The sequence below is a fragment of the Triticum dicoccoides genome, chromosome 5B, assembly GCF_002162155.2.
Source record: "Triticum dicoccoides isolate Atlit2015 ecotype Zavitan chromosome 5B, WEW_v2.0, whole genome shotgun sequence".
Lineage (NCBI taxonomy): Eukaryota > Viridiplantae > Streptophyta > Magnoliopsida > Poales > Poaceae > Triticum > Triticum dicoccoides.
Window position 1 is genome coordinate 487974727 of NC_041389.1, and position 17808 is coordinate 487992534.

The 17808-nt window shown below is 45.0% G+C and overlaps 1 protein-coding gene across 1 annotated transcript; it reads right to left on the reverse strand.

Moving 5' to 3' along the window:
- Positions 1-7679: 7679 nt before the first annotated feature.
- On the reverse strand, positions 7680-10692 carry LOC119305858. Its single transcript, XM_037582264.1, has 3 exons — positions 10163-10692; positions 8811-8870; positions 7680-7928 (listed from the first exon to the last, which is right to left on the reverse strand). Exons 1-3 carry the CDS (start codon positions 10384-10386, stop codon positions 7892-7894), a joined length of 321 nt encoding a protein of 106 aa, XP_037438161.1. The 5' UTR covers positions 10387-10692; the 3' UTR covers positions 7680-7891.
- Positions 10693-17808: the final 7116 nt, after the last annotated feature.

Here is a 17808-nt window from a genome sequence, read left to right on the forward strand (position 1 = left end):
TGATTTTAGTTTTCAATTGGATTATGCTTCACATGATAATTATTTTGTTGAGTTTGCTCCCACCACTATTCCGAATAAGAAGAATTTTGCTTATGTGGAGAGTAGTAAATTTTCTATGCTTGTAGATCATGAAAAGAATGCTTTAGGTGCTGGTTATATTGTTGAATTCATTCATGATGCTACTGAAAATTATTATGAGGGAGGAACATATGCTTGTAGGAATTGCAATAATGTCAAGTTTCCTCTCTATGTGCTTCAAGTTTTGAACTTATACTTGTTTTGCCTTCCTATGCTAGTTGATTATTGTTCCCATAAGTTGTTTGCTCACAAAATCCCCATGAATAGGATTTTGGTTAGACTTAAATGTGCTAGTCATATGCTTCATGATGCTCCCATTATGTTTCAATTCTTATCTTTTAGGTGAGCATCATTGTCATCATCATGCCTAGCTAGAAAGGCATTAAAGAAAAGCGCTTTTTGGGAGACAACCCAATATTTATCCTTACTGTTTTTGTGTGTCCACATGATTATGCTATTGTAGTAATCATGTCTTATAGCTTTTGTTTCAATAAAGTGCCAAGTAAGACCTTTAGGATAACTTACGGTGATAGTTGTGTTCATCCTGCTGAAAATCAGAAACTTTTGCACCCAGTCAATTAGTTTTGATAATTCACGGAAACGTGCGTTTGTTCTGATTCTTTTTTATCTGGATTGGTACACAAATTGGCTCTGACTTCCTAATTTGGTAGTATTTTTGGAGTTCTAGAAGTATACATTTGATACAGATTACTACAGACTGTTATGTTTTTGAGAGATTCTGTTTTCTATGTGTTGTTTGCTTATTTTGATGAATCTATGAGTAGTATCGAAGGGTATGAACCATATATAAGTTGGAGTACAGTAGATATTACACCAATATGAATTTATATTGAGTTCAATACATTATCTAAGTGGTGGTTTTATTTTCTTATACTAACGGAGCTTACGAGTTTTCTGTTGAGTTTTGTGTTGTGGAGTTTTCAAGTTTTGGGTAAAGATTCGATGGACTATGCAATAAGGAGTGGAAAGAGCCTAAGATTGGGGATTCCCAAGGCACCCCAAGATATTAAAGGATAACCAAAAGCCTAAGCTTGGGGATGCCCCGGAAGGCATCCCCTCTTTCGTCTTTGTTCATCGGTAACTTTAATTGGAGCTATTTTTTTATTCACCACATGATATGTGTTTTTCTTGGATCATCATTTTATTTTGTTAGTATTTGCTTTATGTTATTTATAATAATGTTTTGTATCTTTAGTTTCAATAAAAATGTCGAGGATAGCTTAACAATGCTTATTTTGCTAGTATACATGTTGCTGTTTGAAAACAGAAAGTTTACCGCTGTTGCAAAAATTCCCTAGAAAAGTCAGAGAATGGTATAATGTTGAAACTTTTTGCATAAATAGCTCTGATAAATCTTATACAGCATAGTATTTTTCTAATAATTTTTGGAGTTAGGGAAGTATTGATACTCTTGCATTCTTTACAGACTGTACTGTTTTGGCAGATTGTTGTTATGTTTGCATTGTTTGCATATGCTTGCTTGTTTAATAATTCTATTTGAGGATAGGAGTATTAAATATGCAGAAGCATTTAGTATGCAATGTTGAATAATAATTTTAGTGATTTTTTACAGTAGAAAATGATAAGGTTTTGCATTGGTTTATACTAACCTATCTCACGAGTTCTTGTTGAGTTTGGTGTGGATGAAGCTTTTTGAGAAATAGAGAAACCATGATATGAGAGGAATTAAGGAGACACAGAAGTTCAAGCTTGGGGATGCCCAAGGCACCCCAAGATAATATTTCAAGAAATCTCAAGCATCTAAGCTTTGGGATGCCCCGTGAGGCATCCCACCTTTCTTCTTCAACAACTATCGGTTAGTATCGGTTGAGCCTAAGTTTTTGTTTCTTCACATGAGTTGTGCTATCCTTGCAATGTCATTTTATTTTGCTTTGCTTTCTATTTGAATAAAGTACCAAGATCTGAAATTTTTTAATGAGAGAGAGTCTTCACATAGTTATATAATTATTTAGCTACTCATTGATCTTCACTTATATCTTTTTGGAGTAGTTTGTCATTTACTCATGTGCTTCACGTATATCCTATGAGTAAATGGTTGAATGAGTTGAATGTCATAAATATGAAATTATATATGTTTCATTTTCTTATCCCATGGGGCGTAATGACTTCACATCTAAGAAGTAGAGGTTGTAAATTTATTGAAGGTTAGCAAGCATTGTATTGGTCATTTGAACAATTCATGAAAGAATATCGAAGGAAGAGAGATTCCACATATAAATATACTATCTTAGACATCTTTTATAATTGTGAGCACTCATTAAGTATGACATGCTAAATAGTTGATGTTGGACAAGGAAGACAACGTAATGGGTTATGTTTTCTCACATCTCAGTTAAAGTATATTGTCATGGATCATTCAAACATGTTGAGCTTGCCTTTCCCCTCATGCTAGCCACATTCCTTGCACCAAGTAGGGATACTGCTTATGCTTCCAATTATCCTTAAACCCAGTTTTTGCCATGAGTCTCCACCATACCTACCTATATGCAGTATTTACCTGCCGTTCCAAGTAAATTTGCATGTGCCAAACTCTAAACCTTCAAACAATAATCTGTTTTGTATGCCTGAATCGCTCATGTAGCGACTAGGGGCTGTCAGTATCTTCCATGCTATGTGGGTTATTCTCTAGATGAGTGGACTCCGCTCATCATTCATGAGAAAAATGGCTGGTATCCGGGATGCCCAGTCCCATGATCAAAAGATCAAAATCAAATCAAAAATAATTGCAAACAAAACTCCCCCAGGTTTGATGTTAGTTGGAGGCACCCGTTGTTTCGGGCAAGCCATGGATTGATGATTGTTGGTCGAGGGGGAGTAAAAACTTTTACCATTCTGTTTGGGAACCGCCTATAATGTATGTAGTATGGAAGATATTGGGAACTCTTGGTTGTTATGTTGACAATGAGATCACACCTCTCAAAATTATTTATCTCTATTTCAAAATTGAGCTCTGGCACCTCTGAAAATCCCTGCTTCGCTCTGCGAAGGGCCTATCTTTTACTTTTATGCAAGAGTCAAGGTGATCTTCACCTTTCCTTTTTTTCATTTTATCCTTTGGCAAGCACCTCGTGTTGGAAAGATCCTGATATATATATCCAATTCGATGTAAGTTAGCATGAACTATTATTGTTGCCATCACCCAAAGGTGAATACATTGGGAGGCAACACTGTAATCCCCTATCTTTCTCAGTGTCCGATTGAAACTCCATAACCATAAGTATTGCGTGAGTGTTAGCAATTGTAGAAGACTATACGATACTTGAGTATGTGGAGTTTGCTAAATCAAAGCTCTAACATAGACCCTTCATAAGATGAATTGTAATTGTTTGATGACTGAGAATGAAGTTGGCTAGTTTTTGATCTATGCTTTAACATGTGAATTGCTTGTTACTTCTTCGTGAGAAGTTTTATGAGATGAACTACTGTTATGACATATAATCATGCTAGAAAAGGTGATTGAAATTATCGTTGATCAAACTTGTGCACCTTCTTGCATTCACACTTCATAAATTATTTCTTTTATCATTTACCTACTCGAGGACGAGCAGAAATTAAGCTTGGGGATGCTGATACGTATCCAACGTATCTATAATTTATGAAGCATCCATGCTATTTTATTATCTGTTTTGAATGTTTATGGGCTTTATTATACACTTTTATATTACTTTTGGGACTAACCTATTAACCGGAGGCCCAACCCATATTGTTGTTTTATTGCCTGTTTTGGTATTTCGAAGAAAAGGAATATCAAACGGAGTCCAAACAGAATGAAACCTTCGGCAGCGTGATTTTTGGAACGAACGTGATCCAGGAAAATTGGAGTGCAAGCCGGGGAAGCATCGAGGAAGCCACGAGATAGGGGGGTGCGCCCACCCCCCTGGGCGCGCCCTCCACTCTCGTGGGCCCCTCGAGGCTCCCCCGACCGACTTCTTTTGCCTATATAAGCCCACGTACCCTAACAACATCGAAGAAGAAGATAGATCCGGAGTTCCGCCGCCGCAAGCATCTGTAGCCACCAAAAACCTCTCGGGAGCTCATTCCGGCACCCTGCCGGAGGGGGAACCCATCACTAGTGGCCATCTTCATCATCCCGACACTCTCCATGACGAGGAGGGAGTAGTTCACCCTCGGGGCTGAGGGTATGTACTAGTAGCTATGTGTTTGATCTCTCTCTCTCGTGTTCTCTCTATGGCTTGATCTTGATGTATCGCGAGCTTTGTTATTATAGTTGGATCTTATGATGTTTCTCCCCCTCTACTCTCTTGTGATGAATTGAGTTTTCCCTTTGAAGTTATCTTGTCGGATTGAGTCTTTAAGGATTTGAGAACACTTGATGTATGTCTTGTCGTGTTTATCTGTGGTGACAATGGGATATCACGTGATCCACTTGATGTATGTTTTGGTGATCAACTTGCGGGTTCCGCCCATGAACCTATGCATAAGGGTTGGCACACGTTTTCGTCTTGACTCTTGGGTAGAAACTTTGGGGCACTCTTTGAAGTACTTTGTGTTGGTTGAATAGATGAATCTGAGATTGTGTGGTGCATATCATACAATCATGCCCACGGATACTTGAGGTGACAATGGAGTATCTAGGTGACATTAGGGATTTGGTTGATTTGTGTCTTAAGGTGTTATTCTAGTATGAACTCTATGATAGATTGAACGGAAAGAATAGCTTCGTGTTATTTTACTACGGACTCTTGAATAAATAGAACAGAAAGGATAACTTTGAGGTGGTTTCGTACCCTACCATAATCTCTTCATTTGTTCTCCGCTATTAGTGGCTTTGGAGTGACTCTTTGTTGCATGTTGAGGGATAGTTATATGATCCAATTATGTTATTATTGTTGAAAGAACTTGCACTAGTGACAGTATGAACCCTATGCCTTGTTTCCTACCATTGCAATACTGTTTACAATCACTTTTATCATTAGTTACCTTGCTGTTTTTATATTTTAAGATTACAAAAACCTATATCTACTATCCATATTGCACTTGTATCACCATCTCTTCACCGAACTAGTGCACCTATACAATTTACCATTGCATTGGGTGTGTTGGGGACACAAGGGACTTCATGTTATTTGGTTGCAGGGTTGTTTGAGAGAGACCATCTTCATCCTACGCCTCCCACGGATTGATAAACCTTAGGTCATCCACTTGAGGTGAATTTTCTACTGTCCTACAAACCTGTGCACTTGCAGGCCCAACAACGTCTACAAGAAGAAGGTTGTGTAGTAGACATCAACGGGCCATCGTTAATAGGCCATATTTGATTACGCTATGAAATCGGTCCAACGTATTAACGGACCACAAACGGGCCGACTGTAACCACAGGCTGAATTTGGCCCACAAGCAGAAAGTGACAATAATGGGTCGTAAGTAAACGAATGCTGGAAATGAGCCCAAGAATAAATGGGCTCTTAGAAGGCCGAAAGATAACATGGGTTGGAAACAGCCCAACAGAATAATGGGCCGTTAATGGGTATAAAGTGATGCACTGTTCATTACGGGTCAGTTTCACCATGGGCCGTTAATGGGTGTAAAGTGATACACTGTTCTTTACGGGCCAGTTTCACCGCGGGCCGTTAATGGGCCAAGAGTTACAAAGGGTCTCATATGGGCCGAAAGACGTCATGGTCCATACATTGGCCAGAAGTGAAAACAGGCTGGAATCATATTTGATGGCCCAAATGACGCTACTGGGCCTAATTCGGATAGGGCGTAACGGGCCTTGGGTTAGCGGGCTATAAACAGGCTATATGCGAATAGGCCGTTAACAGGCTTTCCATGGGCCGACCCGCCACCTTTTGACCAAGTCAAACGGGCCGGACTTTTCACAGGAATGGGCCTCTGTTGGGCCGTGCCACGTGCCGACGTATCATAGGCGCCTTCTGTCCAATGAGTGGATGACATCTGTCCCAACGATGAGCTGACACGTGTTTCCTCCAGCCAATGATGATTTTACACGTGGAAAATCCCCATTGGTCGGGGCTGTTAACGGGTTATCGGATCCAAAACCTGACCCGATAGCTTAACGACGTTCCGTTACAGTGGATGCCACGTGTCGGTCACCCTTGACGAAAGCACTTCCGTGACGCGCGATTTATCGTCATGGAAGTGGACACTTCCGTGATGATAATTTTGGTAATGTCATGGAACACTTCTACGACAACACAGGTATGACTATCTTGAATCTGTCATAAAATCGTCATGGATGTACATGCATGAAAAAAACGCGACCTACTGTGACAAACACGTATCATCACGGAAGTGTATTTTTTTGTAGTGTGTGACCGACCCCTTGCAGTGCTCGGGGTGCATGAGCTTCCAGGCCGTGGAAGAGACGGCCGCCCTAGGGATCGATTTTCACCTCCCGCCTTCCACGAGTGGATTCCGGACATGGTGGATGTATGTGTATGTCGGGGTGCTCAGCCCCCTGCTCTCGCCTCCGACGTTGCCTGCTGTCCCCAATCCAGGCTGGGGCCATGAGAGACTCGTGAGGCCCCAACTCTCCTTCATCTGGTATCGACCGAGGAGGTTGAGAGAGCTTGGCGTGACTGCGCCCAGGGTGGTGAAGGAGTTCCTCCAGTGTCGCATTGCTCCCCTTTAGTGACATTCCTGGCCAATCTGGGCCCTGACGGGCGACCTGGACCGCATGAGGCTTGAGGAGACAGAACTGGCGCCCGAAACGCTGAAGATGGTGCTTGAGGTCTTGACTGGCGACCCTTCGCCGGGCGATATTCGGCACGGGGGTAGCCTCCTGTATCTCTGCTCAAATAGGGCTGAGTTCGCGAGAGAGATGCTTCTCTTCGACGAATGGGGGTTGCTCCCGGCTGGCCTTGCAGGGCCTCGCGAGAATCCTGTCGCCGTGGCTCCCTTCCACGTCGCCAGCACCGATCTTGCCCCGGGAGCGGGTGACGGGAGGCAAGCATCGCTTGAAGCTGGAGCTCTGGTGTCATGGCGCTGACGCTGCATGGGGTTCTTGAAGCGTCATCCTTTGGAGCTTGTGAAGCCACTACAAGAAATATGTCAACTTATGACCACCACTATTGGTCACTGAAAGGTCACAAATTTCCATTTATGACCTTTTTGTGACCAAAAACAGAAGGTCAAAAGCTCGCGGTCGTAAACTGACTATAGCGACCTTTAACAAAAGGTCGTTGATCCTATGACCTTCTGTTTTGGTCGCTAGCTCTCTCCCCAGGCCATGTCGGATCCGACATGGCAATCTGACGTGGCAAAATTGCGACGAATTGAAAAGGTCGTTGGTTAAAATCAGCCCGGTCCAATTGGGGGTTTTACATGGGCCGAGCCCATTAATTCAGCCCATTTATATTTTTTTCCTGTGAATTTTTTGTCAGCTTCATGGACCAAGCCTAACATTGCAGCCTTTTTATTTTTGGCCCACGGCCTTTTTATCTCAACAGTTTCATTTTATTTCTTTTTTTTATAGTCAGGTGGGTCCCCAATATTCTTCATTTTTTATTTCACACAAATAAATACCTGGTATTTAAATTGGCACACAGAAAACACACGAAATACTTCAAATATTATCAACCATCAAAGTGCTACATCATATAACACACATACAAATGTGATCAGCATCAAGTTTACAATCAGATAACAAGCTCCACAAGTGTACAATCACAGGAGCCACATTCTGCTACATCACATAACACACATACAAATAGGAGCAGCATAAAGGACTCCATTACTCTCAGAACTAGCTCCAATGAGCAAGAAATATTCTTCCTCCGACTTCTTTTTACTGATGCTCACGAAGAAACATTAAAGCCCAGGATCTGCACGTTACAAAACAAAATATTTAGGAACAAAATAGAAGTAGATCTAACAACATATTTAACAATAAATAACAGAATAATGAAGTTCATGAGACATTTTAGAATCAACTTGACAGTTGATAGTAATGTTTGCATTGGACACATCCAAAACTAAAATTACTAAGATATATCATCAACAGCCATATAGCTTTGTTTAATATTACTAAGATATATAGCCATTAGTTTGTTTTAACATGGAACCCAAGAGTATGCGACTCTAGCACCCTGAGAAAAATGTTAATATGCCATCATACTAGCTGATAGACAAACATTCCAGGAAGAATTGATGCTTGTTTAACAGGTACAATCGATACTTCTATCTCTAATAGACAAATTTAAAGTTTTTAATACATTTTTTCTATTAGCAAATCTGAATATGCTACTTCCTGATTCATGGCTGCATAGTCCAGCTAGCTACACCAGTTTGCTCTAATGCAAAAATTAGAAAAAAATGTATCATTGGTAATTATGCAACTCTGTTTGGAGTCATTTCTCCAAACAGTTACTGCTATTATAGTTACTGCTGTATCCTAATTAATAGTACTTTACAGTAGATAAACATTTGTTGATGCTAAAAAAGACAAAGGCTTGTACCATGACATGTCCAGCAAGCCTAATTAATAGTGTCAAACTGTAGCAGGACATAAAAGAACAATACAGTAGTAACTTAAGCATGCTCCCCTGTAGACACACACACACACACACGCACACGATCAATTCAAACCCAAACAAATCAAATCACGCTCTTCATCTAGACCGCTACAGATCCATGTATTAACGCTTAGCATCAAGCATTAGGCCATGAAGCATCTGTCCGATTTGTTCAACAAGACGAGTACATACCTGGCTCCAGGTCGATGCGGTGGATGGGGCTGTACTTGAACATCTGGTCCAGGGACGAGCCTGCTAATCCAAATCGAACAAACAAATTCATTAGGAGGGGATCGAAGAGACAAGGAAGAAATGAAGTAAACATACATACAGGTCTATATATAAGCAGCAGAAGCAAGTAATATAAATATATCCTCTTTCTTCCTCTACAACACTAACTACAACAACATCAATCATTGTACACAAGGAGCAGCAGCAACAAGCCGATAAAGAAAGCTCAAGATTTGTGTCTTTTGCAAGTTTTAGCACACTAGTACATGCGTTAAAATGGAAGCGCCGCTGCTGGGTTTGCAACAGCCAACAAACTATAGGGTTACCGTCAAGTTAGCATTACAGAAAGCGAAAAGAAAAGTGGAAAAGACATGGCAGCCTATCGACAAGTAGACAACAGGATGAGCATTGTGCAGTTTAATAACACAGTGTATAATCTGAATACACGTGAACAAAACTAGCAGTGTTATTAATACACTGCTAAATGAGCATTCAGGATGCTTATTATACACGTGAACAAAACTAGGCCAAAACATAGTAAAAAAACTGTGAAATGGACACTAGCAGCAAAATGAGCATTGTGCAGCAAAATGCTCACCAGCCAGAAGATAAGCAAGGGAGGGAAACACACAAAGAAAATTTCGTAACTGAACCCGGGGAACCTTAGCTGACTGTCATAAATCACAACGGAAGCTACTGCAAATGCCTTAAAACTACTGGTTCATCAACAAATATTACAAGCAAACTTTATGCAAAAGACACTAACCACCAGGAAGGCTCCTACAACAGTTATGCAAAAGACAGGAACACAAACACAGCTTAATGACCTTGTACATCTCTCACAAATCTGCTGGCAATATGACAAGTCAAGGCACTCATGAATATGCTCTAACTCTACTATCAGTTTGTGAGATCTTCCAAACAAAAATTGTATATATGAACAGGGTCAAACGGCAAGAGCCATCTACTATGAATGTACTAGTAGGCAACGGCTGCAGAGATCTTCGAACAGCTACCTCCTCAAACAAGTCACACATTTCATAGCATGTGTAAGGCTAGCTACCTAATGATCTATGAATCAGTATCTTTTAAGTAAGCATGACTACAAAAAAACAGCATGTTCACATCATTTCCAACAGGGCTAGATTCAATTCGAAAATGCACTGATCAATTAGAGTCCTTGGCAGGAACACTACTCCAACAGTTTGTCAATATTTAACTGCATGAAAACAACAATCCACACAGGAAAGATGTATACATAGAGCCTATTTCAGGACAAAACACCAAGGCACACGATCTGAGGCCGAGAATACCCTGAACCGGTGGTGGGATGAGGGGGGCCTGAAGTGGCGGCGGGCCCTGAACCATCGAGAAGCTGATGGTGGTCGTGGGCGAGGTCGGGCGAGGAGGAGACCCTTTGCGCTGCGCCACCGGAGGAGGAGGAGGAGAGGAACAGGCGGCTCATGGACCCATCGAGGTAGGCCGTCTCCCACGAGTCGGGTGCCACGGCAGCAGCAGCCGCCGCGTCCTCCTCCATGCCCGCTGTCACGCGGCCCGATCTGCTCTGCTCGTGGCGGGAGGAGGCAAGGTGGTGGCGGGAGGAGGCTCCTCCTCCTCTACCGGCAGATCTGGGCGCGGCCTGTGTGGGTCGAGTCGATCCGGTGGATTTTGCTGGAGAGAAGGGGAGGGGAGATGCAGATGGTGGGGGTCGCCGGCGTTGGGGTAGAGGGCGGAGGTCGCGGGGGGTCCGGCGATGGGTAGTGGGCGGAGTCGCTGGCGTTGGGGCGGAGGTGCTCGGCGGCGGGGCTGGATTTGGGGGAGAAGAGCAGCAGGCACTGGGGCGGGGGAGGGGTCTGGATCGGGGAGAGGGAGACGGCAGCGCTTGACCTAGGGTTTCTCAGGAAGGAGGGGGTCGAGCGAGGAAGGGAGAGACGTTGGATCAGTAGGAGGCGGACGGCTCAGATCGAAAACAGTGGGGTGATCCGTGTGCTGCGTCCTGATTGGTTCAAAAATGAGCTATTAAAATTTCCTCTTCTTAGTGTTAAAAACAAGGGAGGTTTGTGAGGCAGTTACCAAAAATATTTTGCAAAATGGCATCACTAAAATTTTCACTTAAGTTAGACCACCTTTCATCGATGATCATCAATTTGATTGCATTTCCTATCTTTCTAGGTATTTTGAGAAACAGCCAATTCGGCAAGAAACGAGTCAAATTTGAACTACATGTATCTTATAGTTTGCTATTTATTTTCTAAAAAATCATTTTTGGATACAAAAGTAGCTATTTCATCATAGACAAACCAATAGTTTTGCATTATTAACCACCTAACTAAGAAGGGTCATGCGGGCAAATTTGATCACAATTTGAAATCGGCATAGGAAATTCACAAAAAAAATTGAAAAACCTTCGCATTGTGTGATTATACATCTACGAGGATGCATCTTGGAATGGCAAACAATGTTGCCTAAGGAAGTTTTCATTTTCTTTGGACGAAAAAACCATTTTCCATTTTTCGAGTGCCCGAAAGGAGGTTTTTTTGTGAAGGAACTACCAAATAATTGTTGCAAAATTGGACCAAATCATTTTTATAAAATTCTAGGCCATATTTAATGCACAATTGACAAAATGGTTGGCTGTAAAAAAATTTGATCCACCTCTCGTGAAAAAGACAAATTTCCGCCGATTCAGTTGGAAGCGGGTCAATTTTGAACTGCAGCTGCCTCATAGTTTGCTATTTATTTTTTCCAAAAATCATTTCTAGGTAAATAAGTATCTATTTAATCAGAGAAACACCAAAAAAATTCCAAGATTCAACCACTAGCTAGGAACGGTCATTCCCGCCGTTTTGACCGCATTTTGAAAGAGGCATAAAAAATTCAAAAAAAATTTAAAAATTGGGAAACCTTCGCATTGTGTCATCATATGTGACCAAATTCCCAGGAAAAATAACAAACTTGTAATACGACAATTATTTTAAAAAAGTGTTCTCAGAAACGAGCTATCATGTGTGGAGATCAATGGCTTTCAAGCCAAATGATCAATCTTATGGCCACATTCATGGCATAGTTTGTTCAAATGATCTCATATTGTGCACAAGAGTGCATATTGGAATGGCAAACAATGTTTCCTAAGGAAGTTTTCATTTTCTTTGGATGAACAAACCATTTTCCATTCTTCGAGTGCCCGAAAGGATGTTTTTTTGTGAAGGAACTACCAAATAATTGTTGCAAAATTGGACCAAATCATTTTTATAAAATACTAGGACATATTTAATGCACAATTGACAAAATGGTTGGGTGTCAAAAAATTTGATCCACCTCTGGTGAAAAAGACAAATTCCCGCCGATTTAGCTGGAAGCGGGTCAAATTTGAACTGCAGCTGCCTCATAGTTTGCTATTTATTTTTTCCAAAAATCATTTCTAGGTACATAAGTATCTATTTAATCAGAGAAACACCAAAAAAATTCCAATATTCAAGCACTAGCTAGGAACGGTCAAGCCCACCGTTTTGACCGCATTTTGAAACGGGCATAAAAAATTCAAAAAAATCAAAAAATTAGAACACCTTCGCATTGTGTCATTATATGTGACCAAGCTTCCAGGAAAAATAATAAACTTGTAATACGGTAATTATTTTAAAAAAGTGTTCTCAAAAATGAGCTATCAAGTGTGAAGATTCATGGCTTTCAAGCCAAATGATCAATCTTATGGCCACATTCATGGCATAGTTTGTTCAAATGATCTCATATTGTGCACAAGGGTGCATATTGGAATAGCAAACAATGTTGCCTAAGGAAGTTTTCATTTTCGTTGGACGAAAAAACCATTTTCCATTTTTCGAGTGCCCGAAAGGTGGTTTTTTTGTGAAGGAACTACCAAATAATTGCTGCAAAATTGGACCAAATCATTTTTATAAAATACTAGGACATATTTAATGCACAATTGACAAAATGGTCTGGTGTAAAATTTTTTGATCCACCTCTCGTGAAAAAGACAAATTTCTGCCGATTCAGATGGAAGCGGGGCAATTTTGAACTGCAGCTGCCTCATAGTTTGCTATTTATCTTTTCCAAAAATCATTTCTAGTTACATAAGGACCTATTTAATCATAAATACATGGTTTGGTGGCGATACGTCGAGGTTTGGGCGGTGGCCGAGGGCCCCATCTCTAGAGCGCGTAAACTCGCATGCCCGCCGCGTGGTCACCGCGTGACCGTGGCGTTGCCATGTGTTCTGGGTGGCCTAGGCATGTCTAGTGGGTTGGGCACTCCCCAGGTTGGTGCTAGGAAGAAAATTACAACATAAGATTCTCACGAGGAGACCAATCGATGCTCAAACATGAATTAGCAACCAAGTGTTTGATTAGCGGTACGGGAAATGTACATGGCTAATGGGCGTGAGTTTTGGCTGAGGATGATCAGTCACTAAGAAGACCGTTTTCACAAATTTTCAGCTCAAAAGGAGGAGCCTAGGTGGTACTTGCTTTGCAAACCACCACACTGGACATAAATACGAATGTTGAAGCTCGGCTCAGAATAATGAATGGATTGAGCTGGCATTTGGTGGAGGATGGTTATTTGGGCATAGGAAAGCACTGTAGAAAATGGATACTATTTGGACATGCCAAAGTGGTACTTCCTTCACAAACTGTTACTCTGAACAGAATAGGAAAATGAATATTTTTGAATTATTTTTGAACTAGGCAAGGAAGGTTTTTACATATTTGACGAAGATATGACCCAAAGAATTTATGAGATTTTTTTGGGAATTTTGGGAATGACAGAAATATAGGTTGCTTCACAACCTAGGGCAAAAACTGCCACATGGACATGCCACATAGGCAAAACTGATGAGGTGGCACCTAGTCATAGCAACCCACCACAATTTACAAGGCTATGACCATCTATATTGGTCGTTAACAACTAGAAATAAGGCAGCGGACTAGCGCTGTTTGCTTTATGACCTTTTCGTGTGAGGAAATTACGACCTTTCTGACCAAAATGATCGCAATGGTTTAGGGTTTGGAGCCCCCCGAACAGCTTTTGACCAATTGGTCTGAAATGGTCATAAATTTATGACCAATTCTTCGAGGGTTACTAACAGAAGGTCATAAGTTGACATATTTCTTGTAGTGAGCCCGCCATGAGGTGGTCGTGGATGGGGGGACGCAACCCGCGGCTCCGAGGCCGGAGCCCCCAAGGCCTCGGCAGGCCATCAGGAGGTGGTGCCTGATTGCTCCTCCCAGATCGGCGCCCCTGAGGTTGGCCGCTTGGGTGCTTCTCCAGCCACGCCACGCGTTGGTCCGCATGTCGAGCGCCTGGGTCGGTTTCGCGTGGACTTCACCGCCCTTCGCAAGAGGAAGGAGTATTCGAGTGGCAATGGGCGCCCCTTCCGACAGCTGAAGCATAGGAAGTATTTTAGCCATAGATGAGTAAGTACCTCATTGTTGCAAATCCTCAACTGCTGCTCCCTTTCCTGACTGTGACTTTCCAGGATCCCTCTTGCCAAGTCCGCGGAGTCTCCCAAGAAGCAACTTCCTCCGGCCTCGCCCTCAAAGCTGGGCTTGAGCGTCTCGAGCTTGTGTGCTACCCCTGACGCGGGCTCAGCTGGAGAAGTAATCCGGACCGCAGGGTGCCTTGAGCATTTGCCCTTGCTGCCTTTCCTTCGCGACCTTGCCTGTGGCATGACCAGCCTGCCGAGGGCTCCTCCTCTGATCGTGGACGGCGAGTGGTTGGCGTCGTTCCTTGGCTCTTCTGCTGGGGATGGACTTGCGCCGGTCCGGGCCCCTTGCGGAGCCCGTCCGGCAATCGTGGGGGCACCAGCCCCCAGCCCCCTGCCGAGAGGGGGCGAACAGCTTCTGGGCCCGCCGAGAGTGCCAGCGGCGGATGACGACATCGATGACGTGCTCAGGCGAGCGCGGGAGCGAAGCGTCATTCACCAAGAGTTCCTCCAAAAGGCGATGGACGCGATGGGCCATCTTGGTGGCGAGCTTGCAGATGTGGACGCGTGTCCTGAAGCTGAGGGCCTACGGCTGATTGAGGAGCGGCGCAAACTGAAGGTTGCAGTCAACCTCGCGCGCTATCAGCGCGAGCTTGACAACACGAAGGCCGAGGCGTCCCTTGCGGCCTCGCGAAAGGCCTTCTCCCTTGCTCTGGAGGAGGCTCGAGAAGTAGATCATCGTCGCGAGATCGCGTAGAAGCGCGCGTGGGAGCTCCAAGCCTGGAGCGCTTCCCTGGAGCAGCAAGTGGAGCTGCGCTAGGCCGCCCTTGCGTCATTGAAGGGGACGCATGTCGAAGAGGAGGAGCTCCGGAGGCGTGAGGAAGTGCTAATGCTGGAGGCCACCGAGCGCAGTCTTGACCTTGAGCGGTTGGAGATGAGGGAGCGCCAGGTTACCAAGGTGAAGGACGATGTTGGCGCGCGAGAGGTTCGAATCCAAGAAGAGGTCAACCGCCACGTGGTGAAAGTTCACACAGATCTTGTGCGCGAGTGTGACCAGAGGCTGGGGCTGATTGAAGCCGAGGCTGCGGGCAGGACTGTCGCTCTCAGGTCCAAGCTGACTGAAGCAACACACCGCGCAGAGGCCACCGCAGCCGCCCTGGTCTCGGCGCAGACTGAGTTGGCCTCCACCCGTGCCGAGATGCTTCCTCTTCAACAGCGGGTCGACGACGCCGAGTCTGTTGCGCGGCAGAACAGAGAAGAAATTCTTCAACAGCAGACACTGGAGCACATGCATGGTCCCATGCTCCAGCAACTTAGGAACAGGGCCAATATGGCTCTGGGCAATAACTGCGACGCGGACGCCCCTCATCCTCACGTGACCAACTATGCCAGTCATCTTCAATTCTTCACCGATGTGGTGACACACCTGGAGAACCACTCTGAGAGAGCTCGCCAGCTTGTCGAGGATAGGAGGCGCAGCCTGCTCGAGCGTGCATTCTCCAGCATCTTCAGCCATCTTCAGAACGCAAATCACCACTTCGACTTCAGCGCCGTCATCGCCTAGTGCCCGAGGCCATCCAGGGCGACCTGGCGCTGTGGGTGGAGGACAACGTGGATGCTCTTGTTAGGGCCTTTGCTTCTGACAACGACGTGGTGATAGTTGCCGCGGATGAAGGAGATGTGGTCAATGGCGGTGAAGACGGCGCCAATGATAGCGATGGTGATGTCAGTGACAGCGACAGCGGTGCCAGTGATGCCTCTGGAGGTGACCAAGAGGGTGCGATGAGCGATATGTCTGACTGATCCTTTGTTCCCCTGCTATTTACTCTGCACACAAAATGCTCAGGCACGACCCTTAAAATTGTAAGAGGATTTTGGGAGGGGAAGCCCCTCATGTAAAAAGACTGTTGTCCACATGCATTTAGGAGCGACGTTGAATGTGCGCCTGCATGATATTACAGGCCCTGCGATGAGTTAGTTGATGTGGTTTACCTTTAGCCTGGACAAGCCTTGAATAGGCTTGCGAGGCCGTGAACCTCCGAGGGTCCTCTAAGGGACCTGCTGACCATGCGGTGAGGGCCTCGCTAGGGCGCATGCCGGCCGCGGGACGACATGCACGCGTGCGCTTAGCCCAGCCCCGCCCGCGAGAGGCTCGCAGGGGGGAGGCAGTTAGTGCAAAAAGCCAAACTAGGGCAGAAACCAGAACACAAGAAATCACACGAACAAGATAAGACACCCCCCCCCCCGCGCGCATACGCAAATGCAAATTCAATTTCAACTTAAATCCGAAGTGAAGAAGCTCGACCATAGAAAGGGAGGCAAAAAGAAAAAGGTCGCGTCTGGGACCTAGTCTAGTCTTCGATGTCTTCTCACCAGCGTGGAGCTAAGTGCTGCCACTGGGCATGGGAGGGAGCCCCCAAGGCCCGAGGGCGGCTCTCCAGAGACTACAGGGCATGCAGAGCCCCAACTCATTATTACGTGAGAGTGTCATGGGCGGCGAGCTTCACGGGCACTAGGCCTTCTTCACAGGTATCGAGCCTTGCTTCATATCGCCAGACGAGGGCCCCACCTTGCGCCACCCTCGACCACCATTGGCGGCGGCAGGAGACCAAGGACGACGTCAATGGGGCAATGGGGACGCCAGCGGTTCCCCCGGCGACCACGGGTCCTCTGCCGGGGGTAGGATTTGCAGCACCTCCCCGACAGAGGGCCTACCTCCAAGAAATGCCTTGCTCCATGCACCGTGGGGAGGGGCCTGGCTCCCGGCCCCTCTCCTGGGGCAGCCTTCCGCTGTAGTAACCTGAACTTCCTGCGACCCATGGTTAGCATAAGCTTGCTCCTGAGGAATTAGTGGTACCCGATAGCTGCCGCTGTGTAACGCCCCGGTTTCGATGCGCCAGGTGTCTGCCAGTTATTCATCGGCATTGCCATGTCATTTGCTTGCGTGTTGCATTTTGTCATGTCATCATGTGCATTTCATTTTGCATATGTGTTCGTCTCATGCATCTAAGCATTTTCCCCGTTGTCCGTTTTGCAATCCGGCACTCCTATGTCATCCGGCATCCCCTTCTTGTCTCTTTTCTTGTGCGGGTGTTAAACGTTATCGGAATGGACCGAGATTTGCCAAGCGGCCTTGGTACACCACCGGTAGACCACTTGTCAAGTTTCATGCCATTTGGAGGTTGTTTCATGCTCCAACGTTTAACCGGGGTACCATAAAAGCCCCTTTTGTGTGCAGCCCAACACCCCACCAAAGTGGCCCATAAACCATCCAAAACCCCTCCATGCTCTCGGTCGTTCGATCACGATCGTGTGGGCGAAAACCGCTCCTTATTTGGACTCTCCTAGCTCCCTCTACCTATATAAACACCCCCTCCCCCGAATTTTCGGATCAATTTCACCCCTAACCCTAGCCTTCTTATTCCTCCACGCGCCAGACGCGTCCGTGCCACGCCGGAAACGTCCGCTGCCGCCTCCCTCAGCCACCCACAACGCGCCACGTCGCCTCCCAGGCTTCCC

Bases quoted from the DNA above. Each gene is read 5' to 3' on its own strand.
- LOC119305858 (XM_037582264.1), bottom strand. From the start codon at position 10,386: ATGGAGGAGGACGCGGCGGCTGCTGCTGCCGTGGCACCCGACTCGTGG. The intron at 8,871-10,162 runs GTATTCTCGGCC...TTGGATTAGCAG, and splicing joins CATCCCACCACCGGTTCAGG to GCTCGTCCCTGGACCAGATG. The intron at 7,929-8,810 runs GTATGTACTCGT...TGTAACGTGCAG, and splicing joins CCGCATCGACCTGGAGCCAG to ATCCTGGGCTTTAATGTTTC.